This window comes from Drosophila erecta, unplaced genomic scaffold (assembly GCF_003286155.1).
Source record: "Drosophila erecta strain 14021-0224.00,06,07 unplaced genomic scaffold, DereRS2 tig00000092-arrow-pilon, whole genome shotgun sequence".
Lineage (NCBI taxonomy): Eukaryota > Metazoa > Arthropoda > Insecta > Diptera > Drosophilidae > Drosophila > Drosophila erecta.
In genome coordinates, this window is record NW_020825207.1 from 14,652,397 (window position 1) to 14,670,605 (window position 18,209).

Sequence of the window (18,209 nt, forward strand, 5' to 3'; positions counted from 1 at the left end):
TTTATACGATCGATCATTTATTCACCTTCTTTGTAAAATGAAAACATTAATAATAACTTAATAGACCGTAATTACAGGTCAGGCGGCTATGCCCTTTGCCAAATAATGAAGATATCCTATTAAATATCGAATTATGGATGAGTGTGGCACGTGATCTAAGCACTGAAAATAAAGGCACTTGTTTTATGTTCTCCCTGCCAAAACGAAGTGTATCGTGTTCTTGGCCACTGAGCTGGCAAATTCAGTTTTAATAACAGTTTAGAAGGCAAATCTTTTCTCGACAGCAGCGATAACCCGCAATTAAAGCCGGGCGAAATGATGATGTGCAGACTCAATAATTTATTTGACACGTGCAGGAAGTAAAGATATTGAGCCCGCATTCGCCGCAGGTGGAATATCAGAACACTATGGGAGTGTAGTCGAATCTATATGGCAACGGCCTTTAGTGGAGCAAGATGAATGATGAAAGGCGATGGGGCAGCAATTGCGTTACTTAATTTATGGAAAGAAAACACTCGCCACCAGCACAAAGGAAACACTTGGAAGCGAGCCGCAGACAAATCGTTTGCTTAATTTATTATGCGGAATAATTGAAAGAATTTGCCAGGTGATTATTTTGATTGTACCCATTCAAGTCAGCAGGCCGTTCATCATCCGATCAGCCGATTCCATCAATTGCCGCCACTGACTGCCAAGTGCTTGGGTTCTATGGCCATTGCATAATGATCAGCGTTTTCGTTGGTAGTAAGTAGGTGGTAGTTTGCATAAATACGTCTGGGATTTGGGACTGTGCGTCGGTAGAAATATAAATAAATATGATTAGTCAAATTGATCGATGTCCGACAATGGCGAACGGCAGGCAGACAGTGTTTGCTTTTATTCGCCTTCATTTAAACATTTATTTACTTGTTGTCTCGGCTTCAGCGGATTTGTCAAAAAATAACTAATTTGCCAATGAAAGAAAACATATAAAGTGCCATGTTCAGAGATAACACATAGCCAAAAGGCTTAGAAAGATACAAATTGGAGAAGTGTGAAGCAGATTCGATTGAACCATCGATCAGGAATACTCTTTTATACTGTTTTACCAACTCGATTTGATATGTTGTTTGCAGTTGCATTTTCATTAAACAATTTATAATGCTTGTCCAGAGACTTTGGGACGTTCAAGGCTAAGCTATAAATATTATACATTACTACGAAAATAATTTTCAAAATTAAACAAAGTCCATTTATACATAAGAGTGGTAACTATTTTGATTAAGTTGTGGTTGTCAAGGATTTTTTTATTTTCTGAATTAGCTGTAATAATAATTAGCCTGCAAAACATTACATATTATTGGCAGGGTATTACAATAAGAAAAAACCCGAATGTCTAATAGCGAATGCCAAACGAAGTGGTAATGATGGTTGATCTAGCCAAAACTGAAGCGTGCATAATTAAAACGTAATGTTGGACCGCCACCACCGCTGAATCCCCTGTCTTTGGCTGTCGAAGTCTTTATGGATGCATGTGGAACTTATGCAACACAGCTGTGGAAAGTGGGGAGCAGTGGGGATAGTGGTATACCCTAATAGCTAAGCCCTTGAGCTTCCTGCTTTCGAATAAACTCCTCTAATGCTCCGTCGGGGCTCCAGCTGCCGAAGAGGGCGTTTCCCAGGTCCAAGAAGGCTCTGAACAAGGCTGGATAATCGGTGTTTGGTCTGTCTACGGTGTCATCCTCCATGGGAATGGCTACAGCTGGGCTGGGCAGGATTAGTGCAGCGATCAGTGCTGCCAAAATGAAGACGACTGCAGCTCCGGAATGCATTTCAACTGGCGTTTAACTCGGTTGCAGTTGCATCACCGGTGCACTTTTTATAGGGATGCACACGATCATGTGGCACTGAAAGTTGCTGACCCACTTCTCAATGTTGCCACAGTTGCTGGCCTGTAAGTTAAGCCCTCGAATCGCACTTTTAGCATAGTAGTACACCTAAAAAAATCACTTCTAAATATTTAGATTCGCATTGTTTGTGTAAAACATAAACATTAGTACTTATGTATATGTTAAACATCATTTGTCTGAGTCTTTCAAGAAACAAAGTACCTGTGAAAGATATATTTTATATTTCAGGTGCATGGTATATTCAGGTAAATTTCTCAGTGCATGGCAAATATTTGGCCACTTGTTCGACACGTTTATCGGCGAAAATAAAAACATGGGAAAAAACATTTAAGCGGATCAGGGGCAGATATTGTGGCAAACAATTTTTCAGCTTGTCCGCTTGCTGGATGGCGCTCAAACTAAAATATGTAGAATGCTAGCCAAGGCGTTCGATACGCGTGGATCTTCAGATACTCAGATCTTCAGATCTTCAGATCCACGCTCACATGACATCGCCAACGCCAACGCCATCGCCATCGCCATCGCCATCGCAATCCATCAATCATTTGGCCAAAAGAGCCCGAGAGCCAAAAACGCGCCTCAAGTGCAGCTGCTTAGCAGCGCTTAATGTTAATTGATCGAGCTTTTGTTTAATTAAAATTTTAGATTTGGGTCACACGATACTCAAACGCGGTCTAAGGTTCCTATGCGGAAGTCAGGCCCCCTTGTTTGGGCTCCAACATCCTCTTGCTTCTAAACATACCCATTCCCCCATTTATCCAGCGGCCTTAGCCGCTTCATAAACTTACACGATAAATTATGCGGCACTTGGAAGGAATCTGGCAACAACCCGATTTTTCAGTCCGTGTGAAAACCGAATCGAAATGAAAACGAAAGCGTTTTGGATGTGTACAGTAGAATATCGAAAGAAGAACCCTTAAATGTAGCTTGTTCATTATTACTTTTATGCCGGACACAAGCATTTTTTACTTTATTAAACTTCGGTTTTAATTAAATAAAAACAGTTTAGAAGTAGAGCAGCATATCTATGAACATCATTAATTATTCACATTCCTAGTTAATTAATTTTTGACATCTTTAAATACATTTTCAAGGTCATCCCCTCTTAAGCATAAGTTACGCTTTTGACCTAGTAAGAAAACACTTATACACCTTTCTGCTAAGTTCAATTTTCTCATTCAGAGTCCCCACTGTGGTTTTATATCCCATGCAAACACGCCCTCAAGGAAGATAGTTGACAACTTGTGGCTGGCCCCTTTCTTTTGTGACTTTTTATTTTTATGGACAGTATCCAACTGATACTGTTATGTAGGCTGGCAGCAGCAACATTTTCGGCAGCAGCAGGTTGTCACCGGTTTCCCAGCAGCAACATCAACCTCATCACCATCACCATCACCATCACCATCATCATCATCATGATCATACGCAATCGATTGGGCTATTGTTGGTGTTTTGGTTTTGGTTTTGGTTTCGGTTGGGCTTGTATCTTCTGCTTTGACGCATACCTCGGGGTCTGAATGTCTGGTTGTCGCTGTTGATTTTGGATGCTGCTGCTGCTGGCCGAACTCTTTTCGGCCAAAATATTTCGATTACCTTTGGATGGTCGAGTTCAGTTCAAGTTCGCGGCTCGAACGGTTCAGTTTGCCTGGTTTTTCCGCTCCGCAACCGGTGTCTATTGAGTGAACAAGGATAATCCCAATCGACTGGCAGGATAATGCATTAGTTTCGCTCCAGTGAATGTGAAGTTGTTTACCTAAAGTATTTCAGTGCTAACAAAATAAAAAGAAAACCGAAAGCGAAATCAAATTAATATTCGGTCCACTCCATTCGTTAATTCGGAGATTCAAAAGGTAAAAATGAGACTGCATGGACAACAAATACAGATAAAATAACATGCCAAATGCGAACAATTAATATATACTCATTAAAAAGCTGAGCATGACAAATGTCAAACGCCCACCAAGTTGAAAAAGCTTCAAATGCAGTAAGCTCATTTATGATATATATACATATATATACATATATGGATATTCTGATAAATTAGAGTGGAATCGACTGTTTTTAACCGACAGATTAAAAACGTGTACAGGAATGGTGATATTATTGAGAGGCTGACTTATAAAACGCTTTATAATAGAACAAACTGTTTGCCTTTTACATACTGTTCAAGTGCTATTATATTGGTTCCCAACTTTTAGGACCATTATTTTTACACATATCTCAGTACAAATTTTCAGTCGCTCTACTTTGACCTATATTTTTGAATAGAATGCCAGAACTTTTAGAATTCCATTACTAGCTAAGGAGCTCATTTTTCATCACTTATGCGAAAGTAATGATGCCAAATCCGTAAATGATATGTTTACATAGCAAACTTCTCGACCTCTTGAAACGAAATATCTAAACGGATATAGAAACGGCAAATCATGGAGCACCCGAGATCGGCGAGACAGCCAGAAGTGGCTCACTCTCCATCTCGTGGGTTACGCACCAGATTTACGTCATCTGTCCATATCTGAGCAAATTCCGAATTTGCTGGCTTTTCACATCTGTGGGGCAAGATCGTGAGAAGGAGCATCCAAATGGAGTATGACATGGCAGGCGGAACAGACCCGGGCCGCGATAGAGATCAAGCTATAAATACATATGGGTATTCAGTCCTGAGACAGCAATCAATTCCGCTGGATGACACCCAACGATGATGGGCTTGTCGGCGCCATGGAGCCAAACTTAGAGATTCGCTATAATTAAATATCCGACTGGGGTAACCCGTTCTAGTGATATCTGTTCAAGATTTATGGTTCACTGCGGTTCGGCTCGAAAACGTGCTGCCAATTAATTTGCACCAGGCTCAGTTAGAGTTCATAAAAAGTAATGATCGAGGCATTTGAATTACAGCAACTAATATATATTTCGGTTGAACTACCAACATTTGATGTGTCTATCCATTCTCTTTTTTGTTTCATTTTCAATGCAAAGACTGTTATCTGAAATTTTCCTTCCCTGTTCTTGGCTTCTTGTTTGAGGCTCTCGTCTTAATCATCGTTTGTCTGGCATTTTAATGTTTTGATGGATCATTGAAAACAATGAGAAGTAAAACATTTTCTATACCGAGTGCTTCCTCGTTGTCGGTTGTATTCGGATCTCGTGCTTTGCTCTTGATATTGACCCTGAAAGTGTCGAATTGTAAATGGTTTCTGTAACGCGACTGGTCATCTTGGGCATTCCAAGATGAGTACATCTCATGGAGAGGTCATTTTCCATTTTCCCCACGACATTTGCATATCGAGTGTGTGTGAATGGGAACAGCTTCTGGCTGAAGATGGATCATTAAAATTCAATTAGATGTCGCTTAGATAGTCATTATAGAACTGGCCAGCTTACAGTTTGTTGACTTGCGGGAAGGTTATTGACTGCCGGGGAATGTCAACGGACCAATGCAATTATACTATGCTTGTAATTATGGTCTTTCAATTGTTACATCATCAGCAAATCTTATATAAACGATAGAGTTATCATTGCAATTAGACAATTACAGTTTTTTTCTCCAAACAATAGGAGCCGTTTAATTGTGAACATATTTTTAGCAGCCACTATTCGATTTCATTTTAGCCAGCTTTGAATGTCTTCAAGTTGCACTAACCAAATCAAATCTTTGCAAACAATTGCCACTGAATATTTTCATTGAACAGCTTGTGGAGTGTTTTCTATACGCTTTGCTTCCTTACACAGCAATCAATGCGAACAATTAGAGGTAATCATTCAGGGTGAAGACAAGTGAAGATGAACCGTGTGAAGAGTTCGTTGCCTAAGTCTTTCGTTTTAATTTGCATGAAATATGAAATGTATCTGTTTCTGTAGCTGGATCCAACTCCGCTGTCAGCACATATCATTCGGAAAACATAATAGCTCCAAATGACCTCAGCAGCCGATCCAAAAGCCATCGAGAATTGATCGCTCGAGTGTTTAACTGGAAGCGATGCGAATACTTGATTTCTGTTTGCGTTTAGTTTCGATTTGCTTTGCTTAAATCGGAATTAGCCACGTTCTAATAAGGCTCCACTATGATTTATAATCGTTGCCCCATCACTTATATAATTCCAAGTGATTAATGGTTGTTATGGTAAGGAAAGAAGTTTTAAACACTTCATATTGATCCGATATCGATCTTTAATGTTGAAGAGGCTTAACATTTAGATCAAGCTAGAATTTCAGGGTCACCTGCTGCCTCCTTTTATTGGTAAATCAATAGATAAGCCCAATCGAATTTAATTGCCATTTGATGAACACACTTTGCCGTAAATGGTCCGATCTGTCGACATACCCCACGCGAATATATTCGTACAAAAAAGTTTGCAAAAAAGTCATCGTCTATCTGTAAATTTTGATTTTTTTTGTGGCATTTGTTTGGGTAAATAAATCATTCAGCATCCGCTCGATTCGGTTACGTGGGGCCTATGGACACGCCTCGCTACCAAATATATGTTATATGGTAATCTTCGGCCACTTACGTGTTTCCGTTGTCCGCCGCATTTGTATGCAAATGGGCCAAAACACACATTTTAATCAATGAGTTTCGGTGCGATTCATGGTTTATCAATCAGCCTAATGAATAAAGTGTCGCAAAGCGCCGCTCACGAATGTCACAATTAATACATTTACATTTTTTCAATTTCATTTTCCCCAGCATGTGGCCACCCAGCCCCTGTCTGTGGTTGGCTCTCGTCCTCCTGGTGGGTGGAGCCCAGGGCCAGAGCGGCAGTCGAGAGCACTTCGAGGATGCGGACAAGTCCAGCGAGTACACGGATCAGCAGTACGACCTACGGCACACGATTCCCGGAGAGCCGGGCCTAGATTATCCCATTCTAAGTGCCCCGCCAAAGACCAGCTTCGTGTGCAAGGGAAGACATGAAGGTGGGTAACTAAATGGATTAACATCAAAAAAATAAAACTGTTCAGCTAGTGATTGTAATCGAAAACTGAAATCTCTGTAAGCGAGCTGTCTTTAATCATTTGTATACCATTGCAGGTTATTACGCGGATGTAGAAAGTCGCTGCCAGGCCTTCCGTATTTGTGCCCATACAGCCCGATCACCTCAAGGATTCGGTTTCCTGTGCCCCAACGGAACGCTCTTCAGCCAGAAGAACTTCGTTTGCGATTGGTACCGCAATGTAAACTGCGATGATTCTGAGAAGTATTATGAAATGAACGAGGAGAAAACCGTGGGCAGCACCCACGAAATGATGGAGCGAGTGCGTCACATGATGGAGTACCCCATGAAAACCATTTCGAAGGCCTTGCAACAAGCCCAATCCCAGTCTCAGAATCCGCACCACAGTCATAGCAAAGACTTAAGTGCAGCTAGTGGTGTTTTGAGTCAACCTGCGGCCATTAGGGCCAATGATCTCGAAACCCAAGTTGCTGGTCGCGGAGAAGACGTTAAAAGTGAGCCACTTAGTGCTGTGCAAATAGGCAGCATTAACCCTGAGGACAGCGTGGACGAGGGTATTTATGTGAACAGTTTGGGAGAACTTTCGTCAGATCCAGGCATTCAGTTTGATCACACCAATGCCCATATCGTGGCGGAATACCCCAGGGAATACCACTTCCAAAAGCAAAAGAACTTTGCCGAGCGTGTTAACGCGGGCTTGGAGACCTTATCCGATTCGGAATCAGCCAATGTAGAGGTTATGGCGCCCGATTACATCAAGCATATAAGAAATACGAAGGACGAGGCCGTGCAACTAGATCTTGTATCGAACATTAACAATCTGCTGGATGAGGTATCCACCGATGTGGATCCCTCCGTTTCCGGCTATCAATCTATGGCGCCGCAGAAAGTTAAGCAACCATTCCGCTTCCTAAGTCGTGGGTTCTCCATGCAGGGCGAAAACGGAAAGGGCAGCTCATCTTCGGGCTATGGCTATATAAAACCGAAACAAACGGCCAGCACTGTCAGATTTACGGTGAGTTTTCCCACAATGCTTGAACTAACTCTATAAACTATCTCAACTATCCACTACTACTTTCTATATCTTATCTTTTTGTATCTCTATCTATCTTTCTATCTAAATTGCTACTCTATCAACTATCGCTTACATTACGCAATTCAAAACCACAAACCACACAAAACACACAAACAGCCCAATGAGATACCCACCGAAGATCAGAAATCCATTGAGCACAAACTCAAATTTCCCAAATCAACAAGTACCACCAGCACCACTTCTACAACCACTGAGCCAGTCACTGAATCAATAGAACAACTGCTGATAGCACCAACTTTGCCACCCGCTGAGGATGAGGAAGTTAGCACGCTCGTGGCATCTGAGGTCACCCCCACCCCAGCCGCGGAACCACTCACGTTTTTGGCTCCACCACTGTCAGATGTGGTGGCTACCGGGGAAGAGTCGGCCATCGAATCCATTGGACAGGCAGCTGCTCTCACTGCCAGTCTGCCCATAAGTGAGGATAAACTCCGAGTGGAGCAGACTACCGAAGACTCTGAGAAGAATGATGTGCATGAAGAGGCAGCTAAGCTGCTGCTGGCAGGTGTGCAACTGACCTCGCATAATGATGAGAAGCCTTTGGAAAGGAACGATGTGGTGGTCACCAGTACCACAACCAATAGTCCCATCACGCCGGTCATGGTCACATCCACCGAAGTGGTAACTGAGATCAGTAGCACGCAGGAACGGATTCGTGGCTACCGCAGGAATCGGCCCGGAGCCATGTTGAAGCGTGCCCACATTCGCCCCTTGCCCACTGTGCGAACCACCACAGCGTCCACCACGCCAAGGAGCACCACACCCACAAGAAGTTACCTGGAACGCCTGGCAGCCAGCAGGTTGCGACTTTCTCGACTATCCCAAGCCACCAGGAGCACCACAAAGGCAACAACGACCTTGCCCAGCACCACAACAACCCCGGCAACAGCGACAACAGTGACCTCATTCCAACAAATTCGCAGTGGAGCAGAACCAGGTCCAAATAAGAGGCTAACAGTGCGCGATATTGATCGCGAGACAAAGGTTGCGCCAAGCAAGGCCAACTGGGAAACCGTCCACAGCAACCTGCAACGCTTCCAGGTGCAGCGCGGCAATCGAGTGTACACACCAGCAACACGAGCCTCAGTCAGTAGCAGTAATGCGGCAACCACCAGCAGCCCCACCAGCTCCACTCCTAGAAGCTATATTGCGGCCACATCTACGCGATCCGCCGTTAACGTTAACCGCGGGAAGAATCGCTACTCGAACTTCAAGACCCAGGCACCCGTCCAAAGAACTCGGGGCACCACCACCACACCGAGCACCACACTGCGCCCCACATCCTCGCTTTCTTCGCTGAACCAACATATCTCCGCCCTGGCATCGAACTATAATGGTGGCTATAGTTACACACAGGCCACACAAATCAGCAAACCCATCCAACAATCACCATCACATGTCTATGCCACGCACACGGCCAGCGATATCGCTGGGCACCCATATCAATCCCAAGCCACATCCAGTCTTAGTCCCGCCTCCGCTTTCCTATCCTTTGATAAGTTAACCCGTGCCATTGTTGACGAATCCGTTTTGCAGAATTTTAAGAGTGCCCAGTCGCAGGGTTCCAATCGCCAGCAGCAGCAGCAGCAGCAGCAACATCAAGTGGCCAAGCAGCAACACCACTCGGTCAGCAGCAGCTACGTTAAGCCAGCAGCAGCGCCAGGTAAGGATTTATCAAAATCAAGAGATGGACTTCAAAATAAATACATTTTGTTGCAGCTATTTCCAGTCTGACTGCACCACCACGCCCCCAGCAAACAGCGCCGTCGTCGGTGCTGCCTCCTCCGCCCGGAATTGTGATTGCACGAGCTGAAGGCCAGCGCATTGCGCCCAACTCCGCCAGCAACATCATTTCCAGCTTGGCCACTCAAGCACCAGTGACCAGCAGCCAAGGCAACTCCTATGTCTCCCTCAACGACTTCCTTAACAACAAATTTGGTCAGAGCCCTGCTACCAGCAGCAATATTCATGCTCCTGCCACTTTGCAGCAGCAACAACGGGTGCCGCAGCAACAGACACACTATCAGCAGCAAGTGACTCTGCCTTTGCAGCAGCATCACGTGCAGCAGCAGCAACGTCAGTCCGTGCAACAGCAACAGCAGTCTGTTCATCAGTCCGTGCAGCAGCAACGGCAGCCTGTGCAGCAGCAATTGAGCTTTATATCGCAACAATACCAACAACCTCAGCAGCAGAGTATCTACCAGCAATACAAGCAGCCACAGCAGCAGCAGCACTTCCAGCAACAGCAACAACAGCGGAGCACGATCCACACCAACCAGCAGCCCTATCTTACGCCCAATATTTTCGTGCCCTACCATCAGCAGCAGCAGCAGTTGCCTCAATTTCCGCCCTTGGCTCCGCCCGTGTCGGTGTCCACTGGAAATATTGCACAGGGACCGGTGATAGCCGGACGCCACGTGGATCACCTGAATGTGCAGCTGCCCACGCTGGCTAATGGCCTGATACCTGGCTTGCAGTTGGCCCAAAAGCGGAGCGATGTTTCGGCCAGTCAGCTCCAACTGACGGACACCCTGGGCAAGGGCAGCTTGTCCGGATCTGGCAAAAGCCGGGAACGGGCCTTTTATGCCGGACGTACATCCTACGAGGTGCCACAGAGCAGCGTGGGCCGACTGCCCAATGATATCACACATCAACTGCGACGCCGGTTGCGGCGCTTCTAAAGGAGATTGCGAGGTAAACGAGCTAGGACTAGAAACTTAACTTATAGCTAAATTAGTAAACTATTTATGACTAAGCTAAGTCTACAATTGTACTATAGATCACCTGTTTGAAAATCATACTTTTCTCGTATTTATGTGTGTATATTTTTGCATATTTATTGATAAATAAAACGAAAAAATTTACAAAAACCCGAGCCAGTTCGCCCTCCAGTTGCATGTGAGATTAAGTTTTTATTGTTTATACGTTTTAGAGTTTTAAAATTATCAGCAATACGTACAGACCTTACCGAATACGAATACAATACACGGGTTCATTTTGCTGGCTTTAAATAAACATTACTAATATTCTTAATGCATATTATATTGTTTTACAATATTCCATTTTTAATTGGGCTTCGAATGTTCTCGCTTACTTGGTGTCAAACATTTTCTATTTATACGCTGTTTTACTGCAACTTCACATCGCATCGCAACTTCACATCAATTGGAATCTCCCATAGCTACTTCAGTTAACTTGATTAACTCAGTTGAATATCGGTATGGCATGGAGTATTTGTTGATACAAACAGATTGAATTCAACTAAACTGAATTATCCAGAGGCGTATGTGATGCAGATGGGTGGGCATAGGACATGGGCTGGTGGTTTTAAAATTAGTTAGAACTAAAAGGTACTAATGTAAAGTTCTGGACTATGCGAAAAAATAATTTAGGACGTCTCTTAAACATAAACAACTAAAGGTTTAGGGAGGGAACCTAACTATAACGTGGCAAACGCTTTGATATCGTCTGTGCTGTGCGTCAAGCCTTAAAATGTACAGCGGATTTATACAAAATCACTTCTCGGATTACGAAATGCCCTCCTGGCGACGACGGCGGTCGGAAACTTATGTACAAAGCTTAAGTAAAAGATGCAGCGAGCTGCGGATTCGGTAGGGTTTTGGATACGCAGTCGGGGGTATGGGGATCGTGCCTTTAACGCTCAACGCTTGGCGACCAGGCGGCATTTCTGGACGCGCACGCGTACTCAGGGAAGCGAATGAATATTGAACGCGGGTGGCGGTGCGGGTGCTGGCGGTGGAGCAACTGGAGCCTCCACCGGCGCTATGCTCTCCGCTTTCATGGGTTCCACGATTTCAGGCTGATGCCTATGCAACTGGCAGTATACTTTGCGATCCTCCTCGCTTAGGCTCCAGTTTGCCGATCGCGCGCATGGTACATGCGCTGCGGCCTTGCAACACCTTTGAAAACAACATATGCTAGCTCCCGTCTGCTGACAGAGAACGCATTGGTACCTCGTGCTTTCCCACACCGCAGCATCTAAGCCGTTGACGTGGGCTCCGATTAAATGGATGTCATTGCTCCAAACGGCACAGTCCTCGTGCAACCAAACTTCAAAGCCGTTCTCCGAGGTCTTTCCCATGCCGCGGAACGTCTCCACAAACTTGGATTCGGTACTGCAGTCCAGTGGGTCCACGGAGGAGCATTGTGAGCGGGTCTCATTTGGATCGTCGCTGTAGGATATCGAGCTATCGTGCGTCTGCTTGCGCTTACGTTTATGCTAAAATAAAGTTGTATTTGGTTTGTTGTTAATTTTGCAAAGCAGAGTTGTATGTAAGTCTTACCATGCTTATCTTAGGTGCTTGCATAATGGTGGCTAACGTGGCAGGCACAGCGGGCAGATTCCGCTCCTGCCCCTTCACCATGTCCTCGCGCCTCCGTTTGTTAACGAATAGTCCATCGATGTCTTGTGCTCCGGGTGCCTGCACAGCGGCACGATACTCGTCGCAGTCGCTAGTCACTAGATATGGACCGAAGAGGTCACCTAGGCCGAGCTTATGAGGACCCCGCTTGCAAAAGACACATATCCATGTGGAGTCGGTGGTGTCCGCATCATAACGATTGCTCAGCGTGGAGCTGTGCATTCCCCGCAAGTTTTTTCGTTCGTGCGGCGCCTTTTTGGCCTTCGTCTGCTTTTCGTTTACGTCCTCGGCACTGTGTGTGTTTTTGATGCTCACGCTTCCATCCGGTTTGATTAGTATAAACGGAGATTTGAACCTCAGCTCGGGAACGGAACCTCCTCCATTTGTGGGCGCCGGAGTGCTATCCTCGTCGGTGGTAAAGGCTGGTTTTCGGGCCGATTTTTTTCCGTTCTGTTTCGCATTCTTTGCATTGCCCTTTGCCGCTGATCCCTTCTTTCCCTTGACCACGGCGCTCTTTTTTTTTCCTCCTGCGGCAGGTTTGCTTTTGGTAGCAGAAGCCGCTTCGCTTAGTTGGCGAGCTGCGAGAGCTGCAGCAGCTGCCGCCGAGGTGCTAGGCTTGTCATCATCTTCAAAGTCCGGCTCTTTAACCACTTTCTTTTTACGACCTGGCTTTTTGGCAGGCGGATCGTCGATCATAAAACGCAATAGTGAGGCATCCATGCCCATGGAAAGTCGACGGGGTGGCGGTCTCCTGGGCACGGGGGCTTTAGCTGGAACAGGAGTGTTCGATTTACTGTCATCTCCTGCAGCCAAGGGTGTCGATGTGGAGCGAGATTGGGGTGTGGAACTGTGCACGGGGCTGGGCATTGTAGACTTCATCGCCGCTTTGGTGGCAACCGGCCGAATTTCGGGCGTAGGTGCTGGATTGGGTGCCAGGACTGCAAGCACTGAGGTCTGATTTTCCGTTGGCGTATCGAGCGTTTTCGTAGTGTCGAGAGCCAGCTGGGCAGTTAAATCGTGTGCAACCATCGCTTCCGATTCTTCTGCTGGCTTTTCTGGGCTGGATATCCTTTCCGTCTCCTCCTCAATGCCGGCAAACATTTGCTCTAGCTTATCCTCCACTTCCCCAAAGGGACAAGACTCAGAGTTGGCAGCAGGTGATGATTTCTTGGGGGATTCGGTCGCAGGAGGCGCAGCAACAGCAACAGAAGAGGGTGGAACAGGATGCGCAGGCGATTCCTTGTTCGCAGCTGGTTCCTCTTCCTCGTCACATTCGTGCACACTTACCGCCGGCTTAGCATCGATGTTGCCCTGTTCTACTAGGGCAGGAGATGCGGGGGTGTCCGTAGTGGCTTTATTATTAATCTCAGGCTTCGGATTATTATTGACGGCATGGCTACTTTGGCTGCTATGCGTGTTTGCGCTAGAGCTGCTGGAGGTGCTGCTGCTGCTATTGCTCTGCGGACTAGGTGGTGGCATTGCAGGAGATGTATGCTTTTTGGAAGGCTCATCGTCCTGCTGCATTCGGTGCTGATCTGTACGGTTCCGCTGCAGCAGCGCCTGCCGCTGCTTCTTGGTCTTGGGGTTTTCATTGTCGTTATACAGTGTGGAACTATTGCTGTTGCTATTGTTTTCCGCAGGAGCCGGTGATCCTCCACGACCGTTCTCTTGCGGCGTCTTCTCATTCTGGGTTTGCGACTGGTTTTGCAAACTGAACGGCTGAAACTCACCGCCTCCATTCTTGGGGGACTTTTTGGGGCTGCAGCTGTTGTTGATGTGCGTTGGCGTTTGATGCTGCGGCTTGTTATTTTCTCCCTCTGGGGCATTTTCATTTGGTGTTACTCTCATCACCATACTGGCTTTTCGTTTGCGGCGTTTTCGGCTATTACTGCTGTTACTGTTTGATTCCAAAGATTCCTCATTGGAGGTGGTCAGGTAGGGAGACTCAGGAGCTTCGGGTACCGAATTCGCTGCAGTTTTATCTGCCTCAGAGTTTCGATAGGACAGATCAGTTATAACAGGCTGTTCCTCTGACTCTGGTTTGTGTTTTACTGCCAGATCGAGATTCGTCAATTGCGCGTTACGGGAATGATGTGTCTGATGTTGACTTGAGGATGCTGTTTGCTGCTGACCCGCATCCTGTGGTTGAGCGTGAAATTGTTCGCTGGTCAAGAGTGGTGGTAGAAGCGGCGGTGGAGCTGTTTGGCTGGTCGCATGCTGATTGTGGTAGTGTAAGTGCTGGGGGTGTGATTGTGATTGCGTCTGATCCTGCTGAATGTGCTGGTAGCTTCCTCCACTGGAGCTATTAAGCTGATGGTGCAAATGCAGTTGATTGTAATCCATAGTGGGTGATAAGATCTGGTGAGGAAGGGCAGCCAGCGGAGACTGAGGCGTAGGCGGCGTCTGTGGTCCATTGTATTTGGGGGTTAAGTTGTAAGGCGGCTGCTGTTGCTGGTGATAGTTTCGTAGAGGTGAGGCTAAAAAAAGATTTTAAATTAATATTCTAATCATTCTATATACCGTGCCATGGGTCTTACGTTTCTTGTTGGCATGTTGCTGCTGTACATTGTGCGTTGGCAGTTTGCTCGCTGAGCTCGCTAAAGGGTATCCAAAATCCTTTTCCTTCTGTGGATTCTTCCCCGAGAGATCGGGGTCAAAGTTGCGTTTTAACTGCGTCAGCTTAAAATTCTCATCGCGAGATTGCATGTAGTGCGGGCTGGTTATATGATTGTTACTCCCACTATTACTGCTGCTGTTGCTTCCAGTGTGATTGGTGTTCCCAGAAGCAGATGTTGGCGGTGGTGGCGGAAGCAGAGACTCGCAGTCGCCTCCATTGCTGAGGCTACCTGATGGGGCTCCCTGATTTTGGCGGCTGGAATGCAGCAAACTGACATGGGCAGCTGCCATGGCTACCAGATGCTCCTGTTGCTGCTGCTGTTGCAGCTGCGCGCTGGTGGGCGTGGCATTGGTTGTGAGATTTTGACTGTTTCGTAGAGAAATTCCTCGGATGAATTAAATTCATTTATATAAAATTAATGCACTTACATTGAAGGATAATTGGGGGGATGTATGAGGGATTGTTGTTGCTGTTGGGTCTGATGCGATTGCTGATTCGGCGATTGCTTGGCCAGCGGCTGGGCCGCACTTCGTGCGGACTGTAAGGATAAGTCCATGGAGTTGAATGGCAAAGTTCCTGAGTAGGGCGGTGCCAGCAATGGGTTCATCTGATGGTGGTGGTCCAGCTGAGGATGACAATACGAACTTAGTGATAACTGATTGGAAAGTAATAAATAAAACAAATACAGGAAATGGCATCAAAAAGCAAACACAGATATCAACAACTAAACGATACTAAAGAAGGCATCTACGGGCCAAATGGCGAAGAAATCGAGCATGCTTTTGGGAAATACTAGGATCTGGATAACTGGCAGCTTGATCTCGACGGTTTCTCGCTTTGGCCTAATTACATTTTTGTGATTGGCCGACATGAAATTGTAAATGGCATCGGGTGGCGGTGGAGGCTGGGCGGAAACGGATCCAGAAACGTGCCAGGCCAACGGAGATCGCACCATTCCGGGCCGTTCGTTGGACATGTGCGCCAACTGTGGCTGACGGGGTATGTACGAAGGAATCTGAAGATTAAGTGGATGTCAGTTTTCGGTTTTGACCAAAGACATTAGTCCCACTTACTTGTAATGGATTCCAGGAGGCGTTCTGGGCTGCCTGGCTGAGATGCCCAGGATGGGGATGGTTGTTGTTGGCCATCTCTTTCGGCGGCAGCTAACTTAGGGTGCTCGTATATGTCACCCAGATCATGGACTGTCGTCTCTAGGCAATCCTTCGGGCTAATGCGGAATGTTAATGAAAGCCCGACAGCTGGGAATTGGGAAACGCTGCGGCTGGAGGGAAAGGCGACCTAATCTTGCTGGGCAGGATCCTGCACACGAATTTGCTAACTCCGGCCGGACAGCCGCTGCTCTTTTTCACCCATAAACAAGACCGCACGCACTTTTTTCACACACCACCCACACACCAACCCACTCGGAAAGGGCAAAAAAAATTTCTTTCGCCGCTCTCGTGGTCCTTGCGCGAACAGTCGATAACACAACCTATCGGACAGATGACAGCGCGTTGTTTTGCACGCTACGCCAAACGCACGCGGTCCTCTGTACTGCCGAACGTCCTGACAACATTGTTTATTAGCCACTGATCCATGATCAGTTTTGTATGGCGTATGCGTAAAGCGGTATTAATTTATTATTGCGAAGACACAGTTTTCTTAATTATCGTCAAGGGCGGGGATGCTAGGTTGTACCTTTTAATTTTCAGCTGCAGCGCATTGCGAATTCGTTGCGACTGCGTGCAAATTTTTCTTGTTTTGGGTCGCTCAGCGCAGGCAAATGGAGCCCGTTTTCCAAAACGCATGAGCCGGTGGCGTTTAAGCGGCTAACACATCGCGCCGAACAAGGGGACCTAACTAAATAATATTTTGCAAATGCCGCAACTTTGTTTCTGTGTTTTTACGGGAATTTAAAATTGTTAAAAACAAAATGTAATTTATTAGAGCTGGAACTAAAATCGATATCCATTCCACACTATCGATATTTGGCCCCGTTGGGAAACATCGATGTTTCTTTGCCACTATCGATTAGTTCTACGGTCACTTTTTCTAAAAAATTAATTATAAAAAATAATCCTATTTTAAAACATATTCTTTCAATATTTTTACGAAGAGGGGCTTCCCGAACGGAATATTTTAAACACGAATATAAATACCGAAAAATCAATATGGATATCAATGCATGTGTGTATATGTATGTGTATGTGTGTTTACAATTGCATTTATATCGCAATGAACGCGGGAAAACGTGGAGCATTAATAATATTTGAAGGTTGTGACCGCAGTGGAAAGTCCACTCAGAGCCAGTTGTTGGGTAAGTAACGGAGTCCTTATGATACCCGAATATAATCTGCGATTTATTTTCTAGTTGCGCTCCTGAATTCAAAGGGTATTCCGGCATTGCCCATGAACTTCCCGGAACGCAGTTCCATCATTGGCCAGGTGATAAACTCCTATTTAACCAACAGCAAGGATCTGCCGGATGAGGTGATACACCTAATGTTCTCCACCAACCGCTGGGAGCACATGAACTACATAAAGCAGAATCTGCATGAGGGCCGCACAGTGGTTGTGGATCGATATTCCTTCTCTGGAGTGGCATATAGTGCAGCCAAAGGATTGGACTTCGATTGGTGCTATGCTCCGGAAAGGGGGCTCATTAAACCAGATGCAGTTTTTTACCTAAGAGCACCACCAGCTGACCTTACAAATCGGACACAATACGGCGAAGAGCGGTCAGTAAAGCATGTGCATTAAAATGACCATCAATATTACAATCCATTGCAATTACAATGCCATTACAGTTATGAGAAAGTGGAGTTCCAGGGTCGTGTGGCCAAGGTATTCGATCGCATTTGCTCCGAGCAGGGCAGCTATTGGCACCAGTTTGATGCCACTAAGCCTGTGGAGGATTTACATGCCCAGATAGCGAGCATTACGGAGGAGCTCCTGCCCAAAGTGGGCACGCAACCCCTGGAGATGTTATCATAGCAAACGTCCTCGCATCATCATTCATTAGGGATGATTTACATTGGGATTTACATTGATTTATACAATACACGAATGTTTGTTATAAATGTTTTAAATGCCGCTTTACTTTTAATTTACGATAAAGCTGCAGGCAATAAATCCAAACGAACGATATCGTTAGGTGTTGAGCCAAATGAATTTACAGAATTGCACGCCAACTGGATTAAGAAGCGGGATTAAGTGAAAGCCCAGTGGGACATGCAATTTAATTTCATTAATCCCTCTTCATGAAAAGCCAAC

At 45.8% G+C, this 18,209-nt stretch overlaps 4 protein-coding genes across 6 annotated transcripts; 2 read left to right on the forward strand and 2 right to left on the reverse strand.

Moving 5' to 3' along the window:
* Window positions 1-1,260: 1,260 nt before the first annotated feature.
* On the reverse strand, window positions 1,261-1,828 carry LOC6546974. The gene has a single exon (XM_001974580.3). It carries the CDS (start codon window positions 1,809-1,811, stop codon window positions 1,572-1,574), a length of 240 nt encoding a protein of 79 aa, XP_001974616.1. The 5' UTR covers window positions 1,812-1,828; the 3' UTR covers window positions 1,261-1,571.
* A 1,588-nt stretch (window positions 1,829-3,416) lies between these two features.
* On the forward strand, window positions 3,417-10,807 carry LOC6546973 (mastermind-like protein 2). 2 transcript variants are annotated; one of them, XM_015156399.2, is made up of 5 exons: window positions 3,417-3,739; window positions 6,577-6,803; window positions 6,919-7,856; window positions 8,034-9,600; window positions 9,657-10,807. In XM_015156399.2, exons 2-5 carry the CDS (start codon window positions 6,578-6,580, stop codon window positions 10,616-10,618), a joined length of 3,693 nt encoding a protein of 1,230 aa, XP_015011885.1. In that variant the 5' UTR covers window positions 3,417-3,739; window position 6,577; the 3' UTR covers window positions 10,619-10,807. The 2 variants fall into 2 exon arrangements, with proteins under 2 accessions (XP_015011885.1, XP_015011887.1); XM_015156401.2 differs by having other exon boundaries at window positions 3,425-3,739; window positions 9,474-9,600.
* A 24-nt stretch (window positions 10,808-10,831) lies between these two features.
* On the reverse strand, window positions 10,832-16,953 carry LOC6546972 (uncharacterized protein CG5098). 2 transcript variants are annotated; one of them, XM_026979836.1, is made up of 7 exons: window positions 16,635-16,953; window positions 16,010-16,525; window positions 15,787-15,951; window positions 15,365-15,561; window positions 14,857-15,302; window positions 12,242-14,796; window positions 10,832-12,177 (listed from the first exon to the last, which is right to left on the reverse strand). In XM_026979836.1, the coding sequence occupies exons 2-7, from the start codon at window positions 16,082-16,084 to the stop codon at window positions 11,644-11,646; spliced, it is 3,972 nt and encodes a 1,323-aa protein (XP_026835637.1). In that variant the 5' UTR covers window positions 16,085-16,525; window positions 16,635-16,953; the 3' UTR covers window positions 10,832-11,643. The 2 variants fall into 2 exon arrangements, with proteins under 2 accessions (XP_026835637.1, XP_026835638.1); XM_026979837.1 differs by lacking the exons at window positions 15,787-15,951; window positions 16,010-16,525.
* LOC6546971 (thymidylate kinase) lies at window positions 16,925-18,083 on the forward strand. Its single transcript, XM_001974577.3, has 3 exons — window positions 16,925-17,253; window positions 17,308-17,674; window positions 17,744-18,083. Exons 1-3 carry the CDS (start codon window positions 17,118-17,120, stop codon window positions 17,928-17,930), a joined length of 690 nt encoding a protein of 229 aa, XP_001974613.2. The 5' UTR covers window positions 16,925-17,117; the 3' UTR covers window positions 17,931-18,083.
* Window positions 18,084-18,209: the final 126 nt, after the last annotated feature.